This window comes from Aquila chrysaetos, chromosome 18 (assembly GCF_900496995.4).
Source record: "Aquila chrysaetos chrysaetos chromosome 18, bAquChr1.4, whole genome shotgun sequence".
Taxonomy (NCBI): Eukaryota; Metazoa; Chordata; class Aves; order Accipitriformes; family Accipitridae; genus Aquila; species Aquila chrysaetos.
The window spans coordinates 18,710,416-18,737,289 of record NC_044021.1 but is presented as its reverse complement, the minus strand read 5'-3'; the positions used below and the strand labels follow the sequence as shown (position 1 = coordinate 18,737,289).

The 26,874-nt window shown below is 44.4% G+C and overlaps 1 protein-coding gene and 1 long non-coding RNA gene across 4 annotated transcripts in view; one reads left to right on the top strand and one right to left on the bottom strand.

Moving 5' to 3' along the window:
* The first annotated feature begins 8,580 nt into the window (after positions 1-8,580).
* Positions 8,581-26,874, top strand: part of LOC115353099 (androgen dependent TFPI regulating protein) — a 32,856-nt gene continuing 14,562 nt past the window's right edge. The window contains exons 1-3 of one of the 3 annotated variants that reach the window (XM_030042080.2): positions 8,582-8,935; positions 16,397-16,531; positions 17,991-18,092. In XM_030042080.2, coding sequence (XP_029897940.1) covers positions 8,783-8,935; positions 16,397-16,531; positions 17,991-18,092 — 390 coding nt within the window. In that variant the 5' untranslated portion in view covers positions 8,582-8,782. Of the gene's footprint in view, positions 8,936-16,396; positions 16,532-17,990; positions 18,093-26,874 lie in introns of all 3 variants that reach the window. The other 2 variants (XM_030042079.2, XM_030042081.2) reach the window with 2 other exon arrangements.
* LOC115353101 lies at positions 20,717-26,483 on the bottom strand. The gene is made up of 2 exons (XR_003927420.2): positions 23,419-26,483; positions 20,717-22,696 (listed from the first exon to the last, which is right to left on the bottom strand). It is a non-coding gene; the product is annotated as an uncharacterized LOC115353101 (long non-coding RNA).

The following is a 26,874-nucleotide window of genomic DNA, read 5'->3' as shown; positions in this document are numbered from 1 at the left end:
CCAGGCTCTTAGTACCAGCGCAGGATCACCTACTTTTTCCCCTGTGCTTTCTGCATACGTGCTGGGCTGAACTCCAGGGATTAATTTACCACCCACTGCGCAGTTTTGCAGAGGAGGAAGGGATCAAACGCCGGTTCAACACCACGAAGCTGTCGCTAATGACGCAGAGGCCGATATTTCCTCTTGGCAGCCCAGGGTGCAGAGAGAGATGGTGCTGGCACCTCATTAGGTGCCACCAGCACCCCTCTCCATGCCAGAGGGGCACTGCTGGAAGGCAGCGCTACCCAGCCCCGGATACATCTGGCTGCAAGGAAAGCTTCAGGCTTTGCATCCCAGCAAGACTCCAGCTCAACTTACAGGAGGCTGGTGCTGATGGTACCCAGGAAAAGGCTCATCCAGGTCTGAGGTCCTTTCGATTGGTTTTCCACTCTTGCCCTTTTTTCCCCCATGTATTTTCCTACCTTGGTCACCAGCACTGAAAGAAGCCATCATAAGTCAGACTCCCCCTCGCAGCCACCTGCAGCGGCACCACTCAGCATCAGTGTATGTTATCGTGGGCAACGCCATTACTGTGTGAAAAATTTGGGAAGAAACAGGACTCTCTGAACTCCAAACTGTTTTTTATCTTTTCACCAACTTCCATCTAATGTATTGGGACCAGCACCCCTGCACAGCTCCTCTAGAAGCTCATGTTTCCTTCTTCAAAGTACGGGCGATGATACCCTCCCTTTTTAAAGGGTCTTGAAACTTGAAAGTAGAAAGCAGCACTGCAGATAGCAGCTGAGCGTTACAATTAAACAACAGCAGAAAGCTTCTGATGAAAACAAGCAGGCAGCGCTGTCCGGCACGCTGCAGATGAACTCGAGCTCGCTGCCAAACACAAACAGTTGTTTAGCTGTGTGAACAGTAAACAGTAGAATTAGCTGATAACCAGCATCTTGAATTTGGCAAGGGCAGGTTTCTTTTCCACCCCCACTTTTCGGAAGCAAGAACGCAAGAGAACTCCAAGCCTTCGAGATGGGCAGCTAACAGCAAACACTGCCTCCCCCCACCAGCTGATCCCAGAAGCATAAAGGTATACAAACCACCTATGTTTTCGCTAAGCAGCTAAAGCACATGACTGAGAAAGTTCAGACCCCTCAAATGCATTTAGCATTAATAAAACACACCATGTTTTCAGAGGGCAGTGAGAAGGAGGAGGTCAGCACAAGAGTTTTGTAGCAGATAGCCTTATTCCAAACTCAAATTCCTCACAAATACGTCTGATTATCTGACCAATAACCAAATGAAGTGTTGCAAAAGGTGGAGGCACTTTTCCTCACCACTGAAAATAGCTGTAAGGAAAGGAAACGTGCCAATGCGCGTCATGTAATGGAACAAACAGTGGCAGAAGGAAAGTTAAGGTGGATTTCGTCAAGAAGGATGAAAAGGATGTTGAGGGTTTTGTGGTTTTGGTTTTGTTGGGGTTTACCCCCCACCCCTTCCTTTCACCCAAGTTCATTTCTACATAGGATAACTTTTGAGGGATGACTTTTTGTTATAGGAGATAGCCTGTCTTGTAAGCAGCTATGGCAAAACACTCTGCGAGAAGCCACCACTATATCAACCCAGTCCACGAGATCGCGACCTGCTACATCAAGTAAAGAGACCCTGGCTGCAGATGCAAAGGTAAACCACAGCTGCTGCAGGAACAGCATCTCACTCCCTGGCAGAGGGCAAGCTGAAGCTGTGCCCCGAGGACAGCCTGCAAACAGAGAGAGCAGGGCTGGGGAACAGACAGAAAGTTCTCTTAATGCCCCGTCCATCACCTATAGCACTGCTACAGCACACGCAGATTGCAGATAGGTGCTATGTGTCAGAACTGGGTACTACCCAGCACAGCTGTTTGGGTAATACATGCTTTACCACAGTACCTTGGGGAGGTAGGAAAAGCCACCCAGACACGAAGGTCTGTGCAAATTAAGAACTACAGTGAGCAGGTACACACGTGAGAGCTAAGAGGAAGCTGGGGGAAGCAGACTGACCCCCTCAAAAAGATGTTGGTGTCGGGAAACATCTTTATGTGGGGGCCAGTCCTGGCGATCAGGCTAAGAAGAAATGGAGGGGAGGCAGTAGGCCACTTCAGCTTGAGGATGCAGGGCGTGATGTACACAGAGTCTTGCTCTGAACATGACCCTTTCCGATCCTATCTTCAAGAAAGGGGCAATAAAATTCAGACGTCTTCCCATGGCGAAGGGGCTGGGCGATAGGGAGCAATTTGCCAGCTCTTCACAGTGGCAGTACTCACACACTGCTGCTGAAGAACTGTAGCTGAGACACTGAGATATCACTGGTATCCCACGCAGCTCCTGCTGCAGGATTTGCTTTTCTTGTTTGAGAAGGAGATGAAAAGCAGCATTCACTTGGTAAACTGGACACTTGCCTGCTGACAGTGCCCCATTAGAGCCTGATCGCCCAGGCGATGCCTCACCCCCAGGGCTGTGCAGGCTGCACTCAGAGTCTGAGCAGCCCTCCCAGCAACCCCTGTTCCAGTAAGGAACCACCGGCAGCTGACTGCTTCTTACACAAGTAGGGTCCAGAGCCACGAGCTGTGTCAGACTCTACTGATATGTGAAGACCGTGGCAATGGTGTGACTGCTCTTAGGTAGGAAATCCACTTGTTGTCCCCATTGCTAGACAGGTAGTCTGACCAAACCACTGGTTCAAGCTTCATTGTGTTGTTGGCATCATGTTGTTAACATCACTAAAACATTGGAATCTTTGCTTTACCGTTGCCTTTGACAGACTGAAAAATTTACTTTGTTCTTCAGTGTCTAGCAGTGAGCAGGAACTGGACATTGGTTTGGTGTACAACGGCTATTAGTGCCCCCAGGGAGAGGAGATCCTTGCACTTGCCGCTCCGGCCAACTTGCAAGATCCCCAGAATCTAGCAGGGTTTGGGAGGCCCTTGGGGTTGTGGCATGTTTTATAACCTGTTGAGTCATCTGTCAAGATGATACCAGTGGTAGGGAGCGAACCAGCACCTCTTCAACATCTCTTGCAGAATTACATCCTTTCGACTTCAGGAGAACGATCATTAATTTGCATTTCAACAGAGGCTTTCAATGTGACCTTGGACGCACCATTTCACTGCTTTGGGTTGCACTTCTCCACTCATACAGTGGGGATAAGCATTTCCTTCCTCTGCCCAGCATTTGTTGCAATCTAAGTACCAAAGGTTGTGACAACAGATTTAGGTACTACACTAATACAGGCTATAGATAGGCCTTCATTATCTAATACCCATTTGTAACAATATCTGCTTTTTAAGGTAGATTTGCACATAAACTACACCATTTCAGCAAGCACTGACTGGTGGGGTCAGCGTTGGATGATTCTCTAGTGTCTCATATATGGAATAGTTATTTGTGATTATACATAGACCACAGAAAGTCAAGAATAACATGCACTAGATGTGCTAATCTTCTGAACAGCAAGTGGAAAAAAGCCACGAGTGATGACTTCTTATAATCATGAAAGAAGAGTGACTTCCCTGATTTTCCTGCTCTGCCACCTGCAATTCTTACCCCATCAGACCAGCAAGGTGCTCTCTACATCATAAATCTTTATGAAACTCTTCTGTCAAAGAGTTATTTTGTCCTGCCCTAGAAGTTGCTGAGTTTCAGTAGTAGGTGAAGAAACCCCACACAAATCAAAACATTTTGTTATGCAGTATGTTAACAAACACACATCTATTTGCAAGACCAGTTGGTACATTTTTGGCCCCCTCTAGAAAGGGCAAAGGAAAAAAATAATTAACAAACAGATTTCTTAGCTTGCCCACCACAGTTATCAGGCAGGAAGGAGTCTAATGAGAACCAGTCACACCTTGTGTATCCAAGATCTAAAAAAAAATACCCTGGCATTTCTTCCCTAGTACGCTGTGGTTTAAGTGCTTGTTTTACTCTGAACTTCAGGTTGTTTGTGCACAATCTTTCTAAATGGACAAAGATTAATTTTGCATCTCTGACAGAAAAGGGAAAAGGTGAAATTGAGAAGCAATATTATATATCTCTTCAACAAGTATATAAGTTTTTGGAAGCTGTTGAGAATCAATGAAAAACATACCTTTTATTTCTAAGCAAAATTCACCTTGCCAAGAGAGAAGACATTATTGGGGTTTGGTGATAAGGCAAACAATTCCTAGTTTCCACTACAGGTTGAAGATAATGAGACAGGCAAGCATTTTTCCAATCAAATGTTTCTTAATTTCAACATACCTACTTTTAGAACCCAAGTTGTTAGCTGAAAAGGTTTTGTTTTGATTAATGTCATCATTTTAATTCATTTAAAAGAGTCAGAAATGTCAAATCATTGTTACACAGGAAGTTTTGTTTCTGGATCAAAGTGACATTTCATTTAGCAGTCTGAATAAACATATAGTTTAAAAGCCAATAGAACTCAATGGGAAGGAGAAACTCTGAAATCTGAGCAAGTACTTCCAACTACTGAATCCAGTTTCTGCTTGTACACCAGTCATCACTCTGAGACTGAAAAATCCCTCTGAATTTTGGCATTTTGGAACAACTTTTTAAAAGCAATTCAGAACAAACATATTAAGATAAGATAAATCACTTCCTGTTTTCTCCTTAAAAATATATATTAAAAAAAAAAATCTTACACAAGATAAAGAGGAGAGGCTCATGCAGGAGGATACATAAGCTATCTTTCAACTCTCTAACTTTCCTGCTTGCCATACACAGCAAGGAGATGTTGCAGCATTGCCTGTTCTCAGATTTTTAGTGAAGTATCTCAGGATATTTTTATCGATCTTCATTAGCTGTCACTATCACTGCTGTGTCACTGGGCAAGGCCCTCAGCTTTTATTAGCAGTTAAAACATTTCTACACTTGTTGCTCACACAGCTGTGAAGAAGAGTTGGAAAACTCAGACCCCTAGGAGCTACTAAAGCCCAAGACAAATAAAACCAGAGAGAATTAAATCTTGTGAATTACAGTAACCACATGATTTTGGGGAGTTTGCCTCAGGATTTGAGGATGCCTGGAGCAGACTATGCCAGGCTTGCAATTTTGTCAATTATGTTTCATTTCATACATCAGGACCATCACAGAACGAATCGTTATTACAGACGTCCCCGAGGACATAGAGCTCAGGCAGCCTCGCACTACATGCTAAAAAGCTTTCTTGGCTAATGCTTATCAGAAAATGCTTCTTCCGCACAGACCTCTGCATTACCTGCAACTAAACCAGAACGTAGCAGAGATGGAGTCTGTTAACTGTGGACACGCTCCCATAGCGCACAGAGGATGTTGAACAAGAACAGCCCCAGGCGCTGCTTTCAAGGAATGCCACCCTTAATGCAAGCCAGCTTACAATAGCAGTAAATTAAAGATAAATAAATTATGAAATCCACGCATGAGATAATAGAACTGCATTGAGAATAGAAACAAGTGTCAGGAAACTAGAAGAAAAACATACTTACCCAGCTCCTCATATTTTCTTCACCCTGTGAAATCCCTCTGACAGACACAAGTCCCAGTTGCGCATCAGCCCCTTGTTCTTAGATTGTGCCTAGGAAAGAGAACCAGGCGCAAAGACCCAGTTTTGCTTTTGAGGCCCCCGAACTCTTTCCTGGGGCTTTGCTTGGCTTTGAATCCTTTCCTCCCACCTGGCCCTAACTGCTGTCACCTGCCAGTAATTTCCTGCGCTGCTCTCGCTTGTTCTGCCACCGCTGGATGCTGCCCTGGCAGAGAGGAAACTTTGCCAGTGCAAAAATATTGAAGAATATTTGAAAGGCGCCTAACTGGTCTCTAAACGAATTGTCAGCCCATGAGGAAGCAGGAATATTTGTTTCTACCAGCTGCCTCATTAGCAACAGGCTGAGGTTGTAACTAAACACTGTATGGTAACGACGGACTTACGGGGGAGTGCTTGATAGCCTGGAAATACCATGCCCATCAGCGGAGACACACAGTGACATTACAAACAGACATGTTGGTCTAAGATATTACCGGTTTACACTGTTTGCTGTCATCTCTGTACCTGAACCATACTAATAATATGAGTGAGTCAAGCCCATTTCGGTGCAAAGTCAGGCAAGCTGGCGTAACTCACTCCTGTAGAAGAGGGCATGAGCAGAGGACATTTTGTGTGTAGAGCGTGATTTACAGCTCCAGTTACTCGTTACTATTCTTCAGCTGACCCATGTTAATGGACTAAGTGGGAGCTCCCAGTTTGCTTCAGTACAAAGTCAGCTGTCGCTGCTCAAATCAGACGAGCCCCCGAAGCAGACTGGGAGCGTTGGCAGAGTGCGTGAATGTGGCTCAGTGCCAGGGGAGAAGCAGATGTGAGCTGGGGTGTGATACCAAGCAGACGGAAAAATGGTATTTCCCTAAACCATCCCGCTAAATCTGCAGCGGCACATCTGCCTGTGCTTCGATGTGCTCCTTCTTTCTTCCTCCTCTCCACCCCTTGCAAAAACTTTGGGGCTGAATTTCCTGTTCCACTGAACCTTGAGTAGATGTTCATACCCATGGAGAGAAGGTGTAAGATACGAGCTTTCCAGTGTATTTGCTCACTGCAGTGAAATAAGAAAGACTCCATGAACTGTGGGGTATTAGCCTTCAGATCCTATCTGGTTCTCATCCTTTCTTTGCCATTTTTCTACATCTGAACTTCATCCCTTATCTAGGCTAAAGGATAAGTATCTTGCTTCTTATATATGGGAAAACAAAGCAGATGGTCTCAGTCTGTTGGACAGGTGTCCACATCAGAAAACTGTCACCGTACTTGACACCTTCCCAGCCATACTGGCCAAGATCCTCCAGAAAAGCAAAAACATACTTTGTCATTTTCCATACATTTACATTCATTTGCATGCGTTCGGGCACCTACCGAGCAGAAGCACATGCCTTCCCATTTTTAAAGTTGCTCTACAGCAAAACCTCAGAAAGGCTGGTGTGAAGATAACTTGTTAAGTGCTGACTGCTTGGTGTCTTTGATATGCAAATCGCTAATAAAAAGGGCCCTTCCATGCCATGGTCCTATTCTGTTCCTGCCTTTTGTCACAGGGATGAGTCTTAACAAGGAGGAGCAGAGGAAGAACAGCTCATGACAGCACTGCCTCTCCCCAGAAAGTTTGTAAAGGCAACTGAAAACTATGTTTTGCTGGATTTCCTAGGAAAAGACTGGTGACATTGTCAGAGTCCAAAAAACATATTCCCATCTTTTTTTTTTTTTTTCTTTTTCTGGCAAGGGGTTTTCTCCTGCAAACTCAAACAACCACAAAAGTATCTACATCTTTATTTTTCCTAACTGAGGCAGAAATATTTCACTGGGATTGTGATGGCTGGAATGCCTGGCGAATCTGGATGCGGGTAATCTCAATTAGGGGAGAAGTCAATGAAACACAGGAGGATATTGAAGTGCCTTAGTGCAAGGGCTGTTTCCCAACATGCATCCACATTGCTGTCTGAGTTCATAGGAAATCATCCCACATGGAGCCTTATGTCTGGTACCAGGGGGAAAAAAAAATGCAAGAGAAAAACCAAAACAAACCAAAACACAGCAGATTGCTCAATGCTGCCTGTAGGCCAGTGAGAGGGGCAAAAAAAAAGAGATCCTTTAATGCAGTCTGCTTGGCCGAAGCCCAGCCCTGCCCACGGGGACAGCCTCCGCAGGGGCGAGAAGAGCATCCCCCTCTCCCCATCCTGCATGGGCAAGGTCCAGGCATGGGCTGGGGCACGGTACCCGCTCTGCAATTATGGAGACTCTGGCCCAAATAGCAAATGCCGGGTGTGTTTTCCAGTGCTAATTAGGGAGGGAAAAATGAGCATTTCCATGGGAACTTTTTTGATCGCTTCATTTTAGGGTCATTGCATGAGCATCGGCTCTTCTCTTTACCCCAGCCCCGACGGTGCGATAATGTCGCGCCAGGGAAGAGGGGCTGTCTGAAAGTGGATGGCAGCACGTAAAGAAGCAGGTAGGCGAGACGCCCTGCTCAGTGCTTAGGGTTTGTCACCCAAGGCCTTTGCCCCGTGTCTCCATCCCTGCCAGAGCTTCAGAGCGACTCGGGGTTTGGCCGACCTGCCGTGCACGGTGGTGACGGATCCCAGCTGCGTGGAGCGGCGTAAAGGCGGTGGAGCCTTTTCCCACAAAAAAATGTCAACGCTCGCACTGATTTTCAACCCCAAGGACCTTTGCCTACGAATCCTCTCAGCTTCCTTGCCACCTCCATAGCCTATCAACAAATCAACTCGTTTTTTTCTTTCACAGACCGATATGTTTCCCACTTCTTCCTTTGGCACAAGGGAAAAACAGTCACAGAGGCTTCCCAGGCTGAGCTGGAGAAATGGCTGCACCCACCACTATGAGTGAGGAAAATGCCACTCGTTTTCACTTGCTACCCAAAGCGTGACAGCCCGTTACACAAAATCAGCAGCAAAGCTCCCCCCATTTTTGCAAAAAAAAAACCCCAAAACTTATATAACTCTGCAACTAATCCGCTAATCTTGAGCAAAGCATTTAAATCTGGGGAATAAGCCTATTCTTCTTGCCCCCCCCCCCCGCCCCCAGCCTATCTGTACAGTGAAAAGGGAAACAAATAGAAGCAAAGTTCGCAGCCTTGTGATTATTTCTTTTGACGAGAGCAAAGCGGCAACGACGTGTCCCGAGTCTCCTCCGAAGTACACCCTCCTGCCCTGCCGTTTCCCATGCACAGCGACCGAGGACCTTAAGAGAAAAGCTGCTTTTGTCCCGATTATCACTTGCTCTTAGCTAAAGCATGGAAATCTCTACTCTCGCAACGTACCATTGCCTTGCTTTTGTCTGGTATTTTTTTGTTGCCTATTCAATCACACACGTAAGAACAGAAGAGCGGCCATCTGAAGTGTTTCTTTACGGTGGGCAGTGGAAATATTTGACAGTCCTCAATCTGGTAAGCAAATCATGTTGTACAGTGATACCAATTTGTCTATTTGTTTGTCTGCCATCTGTGCCTCAAGACATATGCAGCTGGTATATTTGCTGCTGTTAAACTGCTTCCTTTAACGGTTTATACCCCAAAGGAAACTAAGTAGGGATCCATGCTTGTGCTGTGAAACGTATTCACAGGTTTTATGCAGAAAGAATATTGGCTGGTGGGCTACTTGGCTTTCAGAAAGTCCTCTGAAGCTAGCTGCCTCCTTGTAAAAGAGACAAGCTACCAGTGAGGAGGTAGCATACGTCCAGCCAGGACATGTGCAAGTCTGATGCATGTTATCTAACCCTTAATTCAATACACATTATAATGCTGCTTGAAGTTTTACTTCAGTTTTTTAATAGGCTTTTCTGTCCTGTAAATTACAGAAAAAGGTAAAACAAAGCATAGCACGGTACTAATTTAGCCATTCAGAGTACATGCTTAGCTTGACAATCAGCTGAGAGCACGAGGGAAAGAAATTCCAGCCTGCAGAGAGAGGCGATTGTGACATTAGTACATGTGTTTTAACAGTGCTCTCAGCTGCTTGCTGCATTTCCTAACAGTACACAGAAAAACACAGACCGTAATGTGTTCTGCTTCGCCTAATATGCTAACATTTCACAAGACAGAAATCAAAATGAAAGCACGTGAGATACCCTGGGGGAGAAGGCTTGTTCACAGCCCGAGCGGTTCCTCACTGACTGGTGGCAGCGGGGTGGAAAGACCAGGCGTGTGGAGAGGGTTCCTACACGGGACAAAGTTCAGGGGCACTTGCTAATCTGAAGGATGACCGCAGGGACCTCCGTAGCCTTTCGTCCATTCTGTGTGACCGTCAAGAGTTAAATATCAGTGGGAGGTCTGGCCCGGGGTGTGTTTGTCTCTACTTTTACTCTTTAGAAGGAGACACCCCATGGTGGAGTTCCATGGAAATTTAAAGGCTCCCCAGCTCCAAGTGGGGCCTTTGGAGACCCTCAAGAGGCTGGGAAATTTAGGTCCCTTCCAACCTCAACCATTCTGTGACTCTGTGAAATATTTGCAACTAGGAGGCAGCGAATGGCATGTGAGGTGGCTACAACAGCCTGGGCTTCAGGGAGCCACGGTGCCCTTCTAAGTGGCCAAGCCGGCTGTGGAAGGATGAGGGCACATATATCGCTGCAGTCAGGATGGCACATGTATGGTTTGTTGCTATGTTGTCTTTGTATCAGTACATCTAGGCTTTTTGTGATGGTTTAAAAATTAATTTTTCTGAAATGCCAGCGATCAAATGGTCAGGATTCACAACCTTAAGGATATTCAGTTTGTCCTGCTGGGACATATGTCAGTAGACTAAAACACCACCAGCCAAGTCCGAGGCAAGAGGCTGTGTGCCCAGCTCCTCTCCTCTGTTTTTTGGGGGAGCTGGCCCCATTAAAGTATCAGCCATACTTTCAGGCAAAACAGCAGCTCCACCCCCATCCCCTGGCACCATTATAATGAGATCTATCACGCAGTGTATGACACAACTCTAAAGCATGAGATCAAGAGGAGAAAGCAAATAACCCATCTCCCAGTATTTTGGCATGCAGAAATACTCATTGAAATTATCATTCATCTTCCCTTAGCGACCAGCAGTGGATGATGAGGGAAAGGCTGCACAAGACAAGAGCACGTGTAAGTGTATAATGAACTTTCCGTGACTCTACCCTCACGCTGGCATACCGATGTGCCCAGTCAGAAGAGGAATCCAGAGGTAGCTAATACCCATTCAAAGCCTTCCCTTCATCTATCTAAAGGAAAAACATACCTGTTCATACTTTTGGTACCTTCCCTACCCTGTGGCAGTGAGTGCCATAAGGCAAGTGTGCCTTGTGTGAAAGAGCAGTTCATTTTGTTGGTGTAAACCGGCTTCCTGACAACTGAATTTGATGCCTCTTTAGTTCTGTGTTATAATTTAATTGTCCGCCCCTGTTCGCTTTTTCTTTGCCACTCATTAGAGACCTCCACCAGATTTTCCCCTCGGTTATTCTCTTCTGCAAGCTGGAAGTCCAAGCCTTTTTCATCTCTCTTCACAAAGGGCTGCTTCTTTCATTAAAGCATCCTTGTCACACTTTGCAGTAGTTTTTCTAGTTTCAGAAAGGGGTGAGTAGGGCAGGCTGCAGTGGTCGAGCTATGAGCACAGCACGGATTTATACAGTGGCCTAAAGGTGTTTCCTCTTCTGTTGTTTATTTCTTAACAATTCTTAACTCTCTATTTGTCTTTTTTGATTACTGGTGAGCAAGCAGCTGGCAATTTGAGAGCGCTATCCACAGTGATTTCTTTCCTGGATGGCGATAGTTAATTTAGAACCCACTGTTGAAAAATATATAATTGAAGTTGCTTTTTTTTTCTGAAATGCATTGCATTGCACTTACCAACACTGATTTTCACCTGCTATTTGATCTCTCAGGAACTCAGCATCCTGAGATTCTCTGGCAATTTTGCAGTCAGGCTTTGCTTTGACAGAGAAAAAAAAAAAAAAAAAAAGATTTACAAAGCTTTACCACCTCGGTGTTTGCTCCCTTCCCCAGCTCATTTACGGATCTGCTGAACAGCTCAGGTCTCATTAAATCTCCGTGAACAGGAGCCCTTGCTCCACTTCTCCAGTCCTTTGTCTCCCATATTTTAACCACTTATTAATCCAATCCCGACGCTAAAACAGTGCTGTCAGCCAACAGGGACATGGTTTGGGCTGAAGATGTTGCCTATCTCTCACACAGAAAATGTGGCAATGGGGCAGCATGTGCAAAATCACTCCTTCATGGCCAGTAGTCCTTCTTCTACAGAGACGTCGTTTTTTTCAAGAAAGGATCGCCAAAAAGGGAGAGGGGCACGGGGAGAGAAATGCCCTCCTGCCCCCTTCTCCCGCTGATTTGGACAGCGTTTGTTGGTATCTCCAGGTGGCAAAATTTTCCTGAGCCGCTGTCTAAGGGAGGAAGAGGGTGAGAAGACAAGGTGGTCCAGGGGACCGCGGAGCTCCCTGTGGGGCTCCCCAGGACCTAGAAGAGTCGTCCCACGGTTTGGCATTAAACCACTCCCTGCTGCTGCTGAGGGACACGAAGGGACGAGAGGCGGCTGTCAACCGCAGCCGTCCGTCAGTGCACACCCGACGCGTTACGTTTCTGTGCCTCTGGACGTAGTCCCAGGAGGCGCCTCGGGATGCCGGGAGGTACGCTCCTGGGGAAGAAGATGGGGCAAAAGCTTCTCGCTGGGCTGTGCTGGTTCGGTGGAGCCGCCGTGCCGGGCAGGGCTGGGCCGTGCCTTGGAGGCTTCCCCAGAGCCAGGCACGCAGAGCGCTTGCCCGGCTCTTCTGCCTGTCTCCTGCCGGGCTGTGACTGCCTGGCTTCTGGCACCAGCTGACTGAATCACTTGGAAATTTTCCCCCCAAAATTCCTCTTAGCTCTTTGGAATTGCATTTGAAAACTTCCTTCTGTGGAAAGCTGCTGTGGCCAGCTTGCTCTCATCCAAAATGGAAATACTGGGAAATGTGACATTTTCCGGGGATGGAAATGCAGCCTGACTCCTAGCTCTGCTGGAGGGATGCTGGAAGAATTTTTTCTAGATATGACCCTCTTTTATCACCTCATTCAATTCCTCGCTAGTCATGCAGCTCTCCCAAGAGAGCTACAGCTCTGACGTTACTTCAGATTCATTTATCTAGTTAATGATCATAGCAATCAAGATTCAGAAAGGAAATATTTTTGTAGGGGAAAAAAAAAAAGAGATAAGTGGGGTTTGTACCAGAGGAGTTCATTGACCGATTATTGAACAAGCAGAAATGACAGATAAAAACAGTTTTGTATCCATTTGTCTGTGACACAAAACAGTACAAGCTGAATCATTCATTGCCTGAAATATCCAAGCTCGTAAAAATCTGCTCACTGCTGTAAATCTATTAGTAAATCATTGCATAATGAGCACACTGCACCTTTAAAAACTATTAATTGCATTCCTGCCCCATTTTATTCCTTATGCCTTTGTCTCTCATAATTGAAATACTTTTCAATTCTCTTGAAAGCTGTTTTTTATTTATTTCAGAATAGACCCAGTATTTAGTATACATATTTTCCAGGTCTCTATCATGTGAATGGATGTGTGTCTACACTAAAAGTTGACTGTTATGTCTAATAGCCTATTTGGAATATTGGATTTATGCCCCCTTAAGGGCAGAGCTTGGAGCCCGATTTATTTGTACTAGTTGGAGATTTCAATATACACATATGGCTAGATCTTATACACGAAAGTAAATCATGTCAGGTTAGTTAAACAGAAACACCCCTTTGATCACTGCAGCAGATAAAAATTAAGGTTTGTCTTTGTCACTATGACTCTCAGTTTGGAAAATCGATCTGGCCAAATTTAGCATTTCTATAGCACCTAGTGCCATGGAGTGTTGTGGGTCTAGAGAGGAAAGCGGCATCTCTCCAACAGGGATAATCATATCCATATTCTCTTCTTTGGGTTAATTGTTAGCTTTCTGAACGCTTCCAGTCTTCCTTCTGTTTGTGTGGGAATACTTTAGGGGATCCTCTTTATTTACAGCCAGCAGATTTATATTCCATGAGTGGCTGCAATGGATTTGTGAGCGCCAGCACTGCTGTTTGGGAAACTCACAGGACATCTGGAATAATTTGATGTTTTCATGTAATTTTTTTTTTTTTTTTAATGTCAACATTTTCCCATAGTGAAGGGCTGCGAGATTTGGATGCACCTTTCTTACAGGAATAAAGCCTGGAAGAGCACGGGTTTGGAGCTCTGACTCCAGTCTACTGGTAGCGCACCCTGCCAGACTGAGCATTACTAGGGATGGTTTTAGCTAGGTTCGGTTTTCTGCCTTGAAAATTACTTGTATATTCTTCCATTGCTCCTGGAAATACAGGGTGATCACAAACTGACTGAAACGCCTTTGAACCCACAGTGACGGACAAGGGTAGAGCTATGAGCAGGGCAAAAACAAGCTCCTGAGACTGAGTTCAAACTTCTTCAGGAGTTGTTCTTCTCCATATTCAGCCAGAGAAATGGGTCAGGCTACACACTCAGATAAGCATTTTCCATACAGAAGATAACATTGTCCTCCCCTGCATATGACAGAATATTTACCAGGCTGAGAATGTGGCTGTTTTAGGACTGCTTCTTTTCAGAAATGTTTGTTTTAGTTAATTTTGAAAGTGGGGGGAAGAAGTAGCCTATCCCTGTCCCATGATTAATGTAAGGCTGACCATGAGCAAGATAATAATAGCCCCATCCTCTGGGAACCAGGCCTCTCCCTAATTGCTTTATTGGCAATTAGTCACCATGTGTCACCAGACTGTCACCATCCCCATGTTCATTTTTCATGCTTTTTACAGAAAGTTACTGTTGACTCTACAGGGTGTTACAAGAGCTTCTGTTTATTACCAGGTTTTTCTTAGTTCTTCAGGGACTTGGTTTTGGTGTCCTGGGGAGGCCGGGGACTGGGGCAGATGTTTGGGTTGAACACGCGCTTGGGTCGAAGCACGCTGCGCCCCAGTACGGACTTTTCTGAACTGGACCCGTGCCTCGGAGGTCTGAATCCCTACTGACTGAAATTGTGCCTGCAGTTACAGAGGCTAATTGTGATAATGGGGAGAGAGAGAGAGAGAGAAAACCGCATTTGAAAGAGCCGGTTTGGGTGCCTCAGAATTGAACAAAACCATATGTGGGTTCTGATGAAGCTGCTTGGGTTGTTTTTATGTAAAAACGCGGCTGTTCACCCCACGCTCTCGAGAGGAAACACGGGGCTTTGCAGCCGAACCGGGTGGTGCGCGACCTCTGATACCTCGTCCTGGGTGTCCCTGGGCCAGTCACCCAGCCCGTGCCAGCACCTCCCTGCCCCCGCCGCTGCGGGCCTGCGCCGGGGGGGCACCCGCCAGGGGCACCCCGCTGCAGTCTGCGGTGGCTGCCATCCGGACCGCAGAAAGGATAGGGAAGGAGGGATGTATCTTTCCCCTTTGCCGGGAAGCCGCAAAATGGACGGGGATGCTTGCGGATAACTGCAAGGATACTTCGGCCGTGCAAACTACGCTCATTTTGCTCCCCAGGAAGAGTCAGTCTCTGCAAACTAAAGCTTGCAGAAACCCTTGTTTGACAACGGGCACGGTGAAATCATAGTCCCCTCCTTCCCTCAGATATTTTGATGATAAAGGAATTTCTGATGGAAAAGCATTGCACTAATTCTGTCCCCTCCCAAGCACCACCCTTCTCGGCTCCTTCAGAAACCGATGAAGTAACTGGCCACAACTTCAGACGCTTTGCTCTAAATAAATATCCAGTTCAGAGTAAGATCATGGCAAAAGAGATCTCATCCTGAAAGCTGTAACGCAGCCTCTTTCCATTTAAGCATCGCTAGCTGGTCCAGCGTTTGCAGTACGCTGCATTTCCCATATTGCATCACTCTGGGACAACCTAGCCTTAAAAAGAAGAGGCCGCGCCGTGAGTTAACAGAACTGAACTAGACTCAGTGCTGAATGCAAGGTAACGGGAGAAATACTTTTCTGCAAGGCTTTGCCTTTGTGCATCTGACAAATCTCGTTTAACAAGATCCCCTGTGCAGTGTTAGGAGAGAAAATGAAGTAATCAGAAAAGCAATATTCGTTTAAACCACAATATTGTGGCAATTTCATACACAGTTTGCAGAATCCTGTTTTGTCACTGTGGACTTACCTAATTCTTTACCAAATCCTCCCAGCGCCCTCCCCAAACAACCCCATCCTCATTACTTGTAAATGATTTAAGGAAAGAAAAAAAAACCCAACCCAAAACAACACACACAGAGAGCTCCAAAATTCAATAGTTATAAATAGTTTAACTTACTCAGTTTTAGTTACTGAAGTCTGGATTTCTGCTTCTAAGCACTTGAAATCCTTTCCTGAATCCCTCTGAGTTCAGCAAAAGAGGTTCTGGTTTTGATAACTTCCACACCTAATTCTCACGTTAGAGCATTTTGAGCTACTTGACACTGAGATCAACCGCGCTGTGAGTCCCTGGAAAGAAGGCCCTGTGTTGGCTAAATGGTGGGAGAAGCTATCTAGCAATTGCTTTACAGGAAACATTTCCTGGCATATTTTGTTCTCTCCTGTTCCTACACAGATAAATTGAACATAACAATTAACATAGGAAGTGTGAAGGAGCTGGCTTTCAACATGTCCTGCCACCTCTCCCATCTGAATCACATCACACATCTCTGTTTAGTCTATTAAATAAGATACTGTTAAAGTTACCTCCCGAACAACTTTCTTTAATCAGTTTCCATTAGTAAAAAAGATTTAGCCAACAGCTATTTCCCTCACGCAGGCTTGCATCTCAGGAACAAAACAGCTCCCTGAAGAGCAAGAACAGAGTTCATTGAGGAACGTGCTAATGAAAGCTGGATGAGTTTCCCTCATTAGGTGTAATTACTTTAGGTTTTGCAGGCTGTCTTCTATGGGGTGTCCTTCCTGGCTGATGTTTTGAGACTAATTAAGAAACTGCGATGTGCTAAGTGCATAATTTCCAGCAGAGACCTTCTTTTCAGTGTCCTGGCTTTCCCAGTGTCCACAGTAAGTAACCTCTGTATGTACAAATAATGTTTGCATAAATGATGAGGGGTGTATAGCGGCATAACATACACATGTATAAAATAGATAAGAACTGTAGGCTCTCTTTTACCATTTGAAAATGGATTTGGAGCATTTAGAAGAAGAAACAGTGCTGAGCTTGTCATGGTTGAATGCAAAGCCTGTTGCACAAACTTTAGGGTTGCTGTCCCCAAGTGAATACAGGTTGACCCCAAAGGGTGAATGAGGTGTAACCTCTTCGTTAATCTCATAGTCCAAATAGCTGTGGGTTTATCGATTCAGGGCATTTCTCTAAAGGGCAGCACGGGCCAGGAGGACACGAGAGGGTACCTAAGAGGCAGCAGAATCTCCCATCTCCTTCTCTGACTCCAGTGTGGCTTTAAATAAGCGCTGGAGAGAAACAGATTCACAGGAAAATAACTGTAGTCACAGTGTATGTCAGATTCACCACGGATCACCTACTCCCTCACAGACAATGCTGTTTAGTGAAAGGCTGTTTATCTGGTCCTGTGGGTTGGACAGGAACCGGTGGGTTATATATGTAGGTACGGCTCTGCGTGAGTGAAGCCTGCAGCCACCTCTGAATCTCAAAGGACTGAGAAGTGCTGCTTAAATCTGGTCCACAAGGAGCTCAGCCAGCTAGCTCACTAAAAAAGTCCTGCCAGGGATGGAGACAGAGAGACTGCCTAATTTATCTTCCCTGCACAGCAGTATTCACGATGCTGCTGTCATATTCCCCCCAGGGATCCTCACCATGCCCGCAGGACAGAGGCACAGGGTAGTCTTATTCTTCCAGCATCTCACGTCCCTGATTTCCAACCGCAAGCACAAAGTGTGCTCAAATACAAAGCCAGACCAAAAAAGTGCAAATCAGCTTCTAGGTATCAGTAACCGATACCAGGGTTCATCTCCTGCAGTTAAGTTCTCCCACCGTAAATCCTTCTCTGTTGGGAAAAAGATGGGTGCCCACAGTGCGGCTTGCACCTGCAGTTTAGGAATTAGCCTTATGAATTCTGACGATAAGGGTAAGTTTTATGTGAACTGTCTTACCGAGATCTGTTTTTACTTTGTTACTGAGCAGAACAAATGCTGTGGCTTGACAGTCAATCCCTCGAGGAGAACTTCTGGACCATCAAAAGATCCCATCTGCAAAGGAGGCGGCGGGGGGTGGAAGTTTAAAGCTAGTATTCCACAGAAAATGTCAGTGTTGGTAGTTTATAAAGGAGGTTTTTCTCGCACTATCAACACAGAACACTGCACCTCAGAGTAAATTCCTTTCTTTATGTTGTAACATGTGAGATATGTGAGTTTATCTGGCAATATCACCACATTTCATGTAGGAGATGTTTTGCCTTCTTAGAAATGAAAGCACTAGCCAAATCCCATCAGTTAGGTTTGCCTTTCATTTTGAAATTTCTTTCATTTTGTATTTTGGTTCCAGTTTGTGTCTATATCCTTTTGGACACTCTATACCTACAATCGAGAGCTGGTTTACCCCAAAAGCCTTGATGGAATCATCCCACTCTGGTTAAATCACGCTATGGTGAGTAAGAAACACCCCTGCCTCTCACAGAGAAGAGAGACTTTGCAATGCGTGTCCCACCATTGCATTGTGTCTCTTTCCAGAAGAGTTTCACGGCTTCTTCTTTCTCACCTCCTCCTTCCTACTTATCTGAATCTGATGTTGAGCTGTACGCAGCAAACAGATGCATGTGCTTGAAGTCACCTCAAGAAGCCTTTTAGCACACAAGCAATGTCAGTGAATCGGTGCTTGTCAAACCTCTGAAGTCAATGAAGTGATGTGTAGTCATAAGGAAAAAAAAATCTCTTCTCGGTTATTGTAGCTCAAAAAGAAATTGTTTCTGCAAACAGAAGCCTATGAAATACACAATGGCTGGGAGTATAACAAAGCAGTTCTTAATTTTTAAAAAAGGTAAAAGAACCAAAGAACATCTAACGGCTCTACAGCTAACAAGCTAATGTGTGCACAGCTTTGAATAGCTGAATTGCAATGATTGTTTACAGATTTTCTATAAATACTTTCCAGATTTCTCCTTCATTTGCTCTGGCTGTTTTTATGATGTGTTGAATAATCACATATTTCTCATCAGTCAAGTGTAAGGAGGCTGACAGTAACATGGAAACCGTGGGTGGATTGTAAGGTCAGGGAGGCCTCATGGGGCTAATGGGAAGGGGGAGAGAAGGGAGAGGTTCAGCGCTAGACTGAATCAGAGAAGCCAAAAAGTATGAAATAATTGCACAGAAGACTCATTTCTCTCCAGACTTCACTTCTTAAGTACAACGCTTTGCAACCCACTGCGGCAGTTCCCGATGCGTGTTGAAGGTAAACGCGGGAGGCTTCGGGGTTTCTGGCTGAGGACACTTGCTAAAGGTTTTGAGCAGCCGCTTGATTTAGACAGGCGTATTCAGATACGTGTGCCTGGAATCCAAACACACATAGGCACGTCCGCATTACTGATATCCGAGTGATAAAACTGCAGCCATCGTGCACTTTTAACCTTATCACCTGCTCTCTGCCCACCAATTCGTCTCCACCGGGGCCTTTGTGTGGCTGTCCAAACCTCTGCACAGAAGCAAACGGGCACCACTCTCTCTCAAAACCATCGTCCACCAAAAAGAAAGATTCCTCGTGTCCTCAGCATCACGCTGGTTTCAGGTCCGGGATTTGCTATGGGCGACTGGTTGAAGCTTAAAATCCTCGTGGTAGTGGAGGTGCTGGGGACAGGGAGGGCACAGGGTGGAGCTGAGAGGAGATGGGCTTTGCTGCTTGTTTTAATCCCGGCACACAGCTGAGAATTTGCCCTTTCCATTTCCACATTTGTTTATGACATGGGAAGGTCGAGATGTGCTAGAACGTACATTTTTATTTCATGTGCAAGAGCTCTTCGCAGGAATCCCTCAAACGTATTCGTTATAACTTCTTTCTTGCCCTACCTACATCTACATTTCATAACAGAGTCATTTTGACAACAACAAAAAGCTTTTCCATTTCAGAAATGTCAAAAACAGGTGTTAAAAAAGGAAAACAATTCTTCCTCAAAATTATTTTGACGAGAGAGAAGCTTCACATAAAGCAAACCTCTACCACAACCTAGTATTTTATTCTAAAGCTCTTAATACACTGCAGACATCTTGTGCTTGACAGTTCCTGGGTGGGAAATTTTCCTTCCAGTCACTATTGAGCATAAAACATCTGCCACCAGCGCAGACCGATCCCCGCTATTGACAATCCCCACATTTTGGGACACCTTCCAACAGGTGCCTTCAGGCTTAGCTGAGGCATTTCTTTCTTTCAACCCAAAATATCCGCTGGGAACACTAGGAAGATCCAGGCAGCTACCGACGCTTTAAGGGACAATCTCCAAGTTCTGATTGCCAAGCTTTTTCTTTGGGTTCATTTCCTTGCACATTGCTATACTTTATGGCTCTGAGATTACAGACTTTTCATGGCAGATTGAGGCAGCATCTAGCTGGCTTTGGTGGGAAAAGACATCGGTGTATCAGTAGTAGACGTCAGTGCCATATCATTCGCAGTGGGAGTATATTTTTTTTTATCTCGGTCTATTTTAACATTGTAAATAGGGAAAGCATATGTTGTTATGTAACTGAAGAGTGAACCTAAAAAATAATCATGCAAAAACACTTCAGGAATACCAAGCTCCTTGCGTTCGCAGTGATGCTGCAGCACCTTCCTTGCAAAAATGAACTAGCCATTTATTTTTCTCACATTTACTGCTCTTACAGTGGGAAAGTGTCGTTGCCCACCTGGTAGCCCAGAGTTGTAGAGAGAGCATTACATTTTAGGCATGTTTTTGCACTCCGAGCAGGAACATTTTCTGTTTCGCAGAAAGGATGGCTAATGCAGAAAGGAATCTTGCTAATATTTGAAGGAGGCCAAATACTCCAGACTACCTGGGTTTCTCTCTTTGCCTTTCTACTGAGTTTAACCCAAGGGCTATGCCTCGGTTTCCTCTTCTGTTTGCCTGGGATAATTATGTTTTACCGTCTTTATACAAAGCTTTGAGCTGCATGGGTGAACACGCCACCCCTCCCCTCCCCCCCTTATGTCTCAAGCACAATTATTTTATTTGAACAAGACTTTCAAAGTGGAATATGGCTGAGACAAAAGATACACTGGCCAATTCGTCAAGTGAAATTGTTTATTTCTTTCCCAGCCATCTCTTTTCAAGCAACACCTGGACACTTTCCAGAAGGCGACTAACTGCAGGAGACAGCTTGGATTAAATCATATGCATGTATTATTCAACGTAATGGCAGCTTAGGCGAACACTACATTTTGAAGGGGCTGACAGAATTGAACGCTAAACAAAGAGGAGCAATGGTGGGTCAGAAGAGATTACTCAAAAACATTTTAGTCTGTAACAAAAAGAAAAGATACACATCAACATTGACCAGATGTGTTCACAAAAATGGTAATGGTACAATTGTCTTTTTGTAAAGGAGGTTTGTATTTTCAGTCTGTAAGGCACAGTTCTTGTAAAACGCAAATTTTCTTCAATAAGCGCGATTTTCTTTATTTTCAGGCTGCAGCTAAGTTTAGTTTAGCCGTCTCTTTTCCTAATTTATTCTGTAGCCATGTTACCCTCTCATCTTGACAAAAATCAGCATTTTAGTGTCCTGGGAACTTTACTGACACATAGTTATGAACTGTGCGTGTTCTGAAGACCTTGTAAGCTAAATAACTAAGAATAAAAAATGAGGGATGGTAAATGGAGGCACAGAAGAAAAATTACTTACCTGGCAGACTTTCAGCAAAGATGACAACAGACCCCACATGGCCTGAGCCTCTCAAGCTCCTTTGCTCTTTGCCCTGGTGTAGCTAAGCAGTACCTGAATGTAAGAAGAAAATGCAAGGGAGTGAAAGAACAACCTGGGTGCATACAAGTAATTTTCCTTCACTGAAGCAAGCCATTGATGCCCTGACAGTAAGAATACCAGCAAGACTTGTCATGTCTTCTCTCATCTTGGAGCTTCTTGGTATCTACAAGCTGCTTGTGCTCTGCCCACCTAGCTAAACCATTACCTTCCCTAGTGTGGACACAACTACATCAACAGAAATGTTATTTTGGATCAGTGTGATTTAGTTCCATCCGGAAAAGAAAGTAAGTTATATGAACACAAATTACTCTTACTCCTATGTGAGGGCATCTGTGTGAAGGATTGTATCTTCCTACAGCTTTTTTAGGAAGCTGCTGCAACACTAACTGACCAAGGGGGTGCAAAATCAGTGTGTGGAACAGAACCCGCTTGTCCAGGCCACTCTAACGGGACTCCTGCTCCAGGTTTGTGCGCAAGAGCCACCTCAGGTTCATCTTTGACCATCTTAAACGATTCTCCTTGCAATTGGTATTTAATGCTTAATAATTCTTGCATATTTACACAAGAGAGAAACATTTCCATTTGTTTGCATTTCACAGTATCTCAATTTTAAGCTGTCTGGCAACTATGGACATTCATAGGCTTCCAATTACATTCAGCTTTTGGCAAAGAAGAAGAATGTGTGTGTGAGGGATATGGCACATGAAATTAATCACCCCGCACATTTAAGAGCAAAGATGCTTAGCTTTTCCCAGCACTCCATATATATTTTTTTGAAGTTTCCATTTTTGTTGACATAAGCCCATTTCCTCAGGGAGAAAGTATGTGTTTCACAGACAAATGTTATGGCAGGGAATCCTCCCTGGCTGCTGCTACCCCGGCGCGCACAGGTGCCGTCTCTGTAACCCACCCTGCGAAGGCACAGCTGGAGACAAATATTCCACAGCGAAGGATGTGTCACTTCAGTCTCATGTCAGCTTCCAGCTGCAGTGCAACATCAGTTTCTTAGACTACGTATCTAATGTCAGGGAGAAATGCAATTAAAATTCTGGCATTGACATGGAGACAAAACATTTGCTAGTAAGCAATAGGATATTCAGCCAGGGCCTTATTTCCAAAAATGCATGCGTGCACGCAGGAAACGTTATCTCTGAAGCTCTTTTACCTTTGATCATACAATTGGTCTGACGTTTCATCCGTTTTTCACAGTAACGCTCCCAAACTACCTACACATCTCAGAAAAAGCAGGGGAAAAAAATGTTGCTTCTCAGATGAGCATGAACGGACCTGGAAAGGGCAGAAACGGATAGTAGCTGACAGTTCAGAGGGGAGTGCTGCTGGAGTTAAATTGAGCAATAGCTTCCTGACTAATTTGTCACCACACCTGCTCAGTAACAGGACTCCTTGTGCCTCCTCCTCTTTCCATAAAATAAACCTGTGGTTCCCTGAAAATGTACTGATGGCTGAGAATATAAAAGACAGGTAGTAACTCTAAGAGAGAATTATTTCTTTAACTAGATATGGCAATGTACTAGTTAAAGAAATAAAATGAACAATAATGCTTAAGCCCCTCCCACTCCAAAAACTAAAAAGAGGTTAAGAGAGGAAGCAAAATGTGTACAGACAGATTACAAAAGAAAATTTTAAAGGAGGCATTTGAATGAAAGCAGTATCATAGCAAAATAAATCAAAAGAGGGAATTTGCTCCAAAATGAAGCCAAGAAAGGAGAAAGCATACAGAGATTCAGAAAATTATGGGGAGTATAAAACTAAATAGAGGTTATAGTGACAGGAAGCCGTTTAGTTTTATTATGCTCAGATAACACGGGCTGTAATTGTTTATGAAAGCATCCAACCCAAGGAAATTTCCATAGGCAAGAGGACGTTTCCCAACCAAGAGCTGAATAACTGAGTAAACACCTCAAGGGTCAACCAATGAACGCTGGCTTCATGAGCCTCCTAAGACAGCACCAAAGTGGGTTTTTACTTTTTTCGTTGCAGTAACATACCGATGGAGAAGATACAAGCATGAGTATCGGCCACGAGTGATTGTCAGCACACAAGCTCTGCGGGGAGTTTGTCTGAAAGGAGAAACACGGGCAGTTTTTCAAAAGCACTTGATGGTGTCCAACTGTGCCCAGTGGAGTTTAGTTTGGCCAGTGGTAACTGTTTGTGAAAAATCCCCCGCTAAAGTCTCACATGTTAATGAAAAGCAGACACGGAGGGTATGTAAATGCAGACGAATTAGAAACAAACAGCTATGGTCAACCGAGGCATCATTTCCTTCACTCTGGAGTCAAACGGGGTCAAACCGAGTCAAACTGCGACACACGCGTTAGGCGTACGAGTGATCTCAGCAGCTCTGGGGAGATTATTCATGGGCTTAAAACTCAGCCTAGGCTGGAGCCTGCAGCTGAACACAAACTCTACCCAACCCTGTCTTCTCAGCCCCAGGAAACTGGCTTTTACTTACATTCTCAACAGCAAAACGAGGATATAACATTGAATAAATACACAAATTACTCAAAATATGGGAAGTAAAAATTCCATATGGTCTTACCAAACAGTGGAAACAATACCCAGACAGGACTATTTATCTCAGATTAAACTCATGAACCTGAAACGTATCCTGGGAAACATACAACATAGGGTAGGAAACAAAAAATAAAGAAGCAGGAGAATGTTATAATTTCATTCTTCTTCGCAGGAGATGAGTCAACATGCCAATATTTCAGATAAAGTTCCGCATATGTTTAAGAAACTTTCTTCCCCCTGTATTCATATGCCAGAATTTATGAGCAACAAAAAGAAATCTGCAATTTTATAACTAGTTCAGATTCACCTGAATTTGTCAGGAAAAAGGCAAAAACCCCAAACCCAAGTTAAAAATCATAATAAGTGCCAAAAAGAGCCACAGAGGATTTTTAAAGCAAATGTTTGGAATCAGAATTCGGATTGTAAGTGTGATTAGTTAACAAAATGTCTCTGATAATTTTGAAAGTCCCGTAACTTTTCTCTTTCCACTGTACAAACACATTTTTTAAAAAAAGCATTTTGAAATACTTCTGTCCTTACAACATTTGTAAGCTGAAAGCTTTCCTCAACAAACAGAGGTTATTAGACAAGTAAATGTATTAATATTTCGAAGAACGTAAAAATAACTACTAACAGGATTCCTGCCAAGAGAAGAAAAAAGCTCTCTGATTCACTTCGGTTCATTGATAGCCTGATCAGTACACACAGCTATTGTTTTAGCCTGTTTTCCTTACCTTGGAGTGAAATAGGTTTTTCCTCCCTCTGTGATAATTATTTTTGACAGTTTCACTGTTTATATGTGAAACTGAGAAACTGTTAATTGAAATAAAAATTGAGTCACTGTTTCCAGCGATTTTTGCCAATGTTTTGATCTGTGTCAATCTGAGCTTAATTATTAAGTTTTCTTTAAAGCAAGAGGCAAAACTGTATATTTTAATTTGGCCCCGTACAAATACTGCACTCTTCAGACATACATCCATTTAAGGATACAAAGTGCAGCTAAATAGGGTTGAAAGCATATTTAATGACCACGCACTAGAGACCTATGGTAAAAATCACTCGAATGAGAAAATACATCTTTTTTATTGAGAAGGATACGAGAAGTCTTTAAAGCCTTTCAGCAGATATGATTAACCATGATATATGGTCTATCACTAATGATGCTGCCAAAGTCAACGTCTATCGGCTATGAGAGGGAAATCATTTGGAAAGCCAACTGCATGTCGCAGGCAAAGGGCAGGCTTTGCACCCGTAAGCCAACCACGCGTTCCTGTATAAATACACATCCGCTCTTGCAAACATGCTCAGTTATTGGGTAGAAATTCCACCGTGATTTTATTGTTAATGGACAAACGGGGCTCAGCAGAAATACGTGAAGTCACCAGCAGACTCTGGGGTAGCAGAAGTGCAAGGGAAGATTCTCCCACATGTGCATTGGGCCTGAGGTGTATGTGTACATGAGGAGGAAGCAGGGGAAGAAAAAAAAACCAATCTTTATATCCACAAAGAAAAAATGCTAAACCAAAAGATTTTCATCCTGGGGGTGCATGAAATAGCTGAGAACTGTTGTAGAAATCTGTCTCAAGAAGGTATTTGCATGGCAAGTTTAAATGGCCCTACAAAAAGCATGTCTAGTTAATATATACAGTGATTCTCTCTAACTAGGAATAAGCTACTAATCTATTAATAAATAAAACTGAATTAATAAATGGCAAAATATTTTTTAAAAGATACAATTATTTGTACAGAAGACACAGCACACACTTTAAAAAGTCATATGCCAGTGTCATCATTGGACTTGGGAAGAAAGCAGCTTTCCTATGCCACAACAAATTTCTTCCTTTTTTTTCTTTCTTTTTTCAAATCAGGGTAGATCCAAGACCTTTAACAAACTGTTCACAAAACCAGAGGCAGACAGCCCCACTCCTGAACACTTTCGCAGCTCTTGAAGGTGGAAACACTCTTCCAGGCAGCGGGAAGCTCAGCTTCAAGCCCCTGTGAATCAGGCAGAGCAGAAATTTGAACCTACCTCTTCCACTAAGCTCTTGGCTATTTCCAAAAGCAGCCAAATTTTCCAGCTTTGCCAGTGACTTTCAAACTTCTTTTGATTTATGGGCCCCTGTGTATTTCCTCCAACTCCTCCATAAGTGGAGGAGCCCGCCAAAAAACAACTAGCTAAGCAAATCAGCATTTTCTAAATCACCTTTTCTAAATCCCAACTGTCTTTCACAACCACGACCAGTTTGCTACTCATCTGCAGTACCAATGCGTGTGTTAGAGCAGTGGGCTCTCCCTCGGCACCCCCAGCTCGCTGCTCCCCGTGACCGTACCGTGCTGGCCGCGGGTCGTCAGTCTGCTGCTGCAGGGTGCCTCCAGCCATCATCCAGCGCCCTGCCGCTCGCTCCCGTGAGGAAAAAGAGAAACTGTAAATGAGGTGCAAAGCTCTGCTTTTCTCTCCTCTTCCCCCTTTCCTGCGGGATTCAGGTACTGCAAGGTAGTGCAAAGATGTATGAACTGAGAAAGTGAAGAAGTTGGCTAAGCAAGTGGAGACGTTGGTGGTCTTAGTCATGATCGCTTGCTCCCGTCAGAAGAGGAGACCCCCTGTTTCTCCATGCTTTCATCTCTGCTTATGGACATGTGCACTTGCACCAGCTCTGGAGCCTGCACGGCCCTTGGTAGCTGGTTCAGAGGAAAACTGAGGCTGAGTCAGAGATGCCCAGAGGGTGCTTGGCAGAATCACGCTCAACTTCTAGTCTAGCTTCCCTGGAAAGGGCTTGCCCAGCTCCCATAGCTGGTTGTTTCCCTGCTTGCCCTTGCTGCATATTTCCCAGTATAAAGCTATGTCTCTCTTGAGGAAAACTGAGCCAATTGCCCTTGGTCCTACCCCCAATGGACATGGAGAACTTGCCCATCGCAGTCATCACTGTATC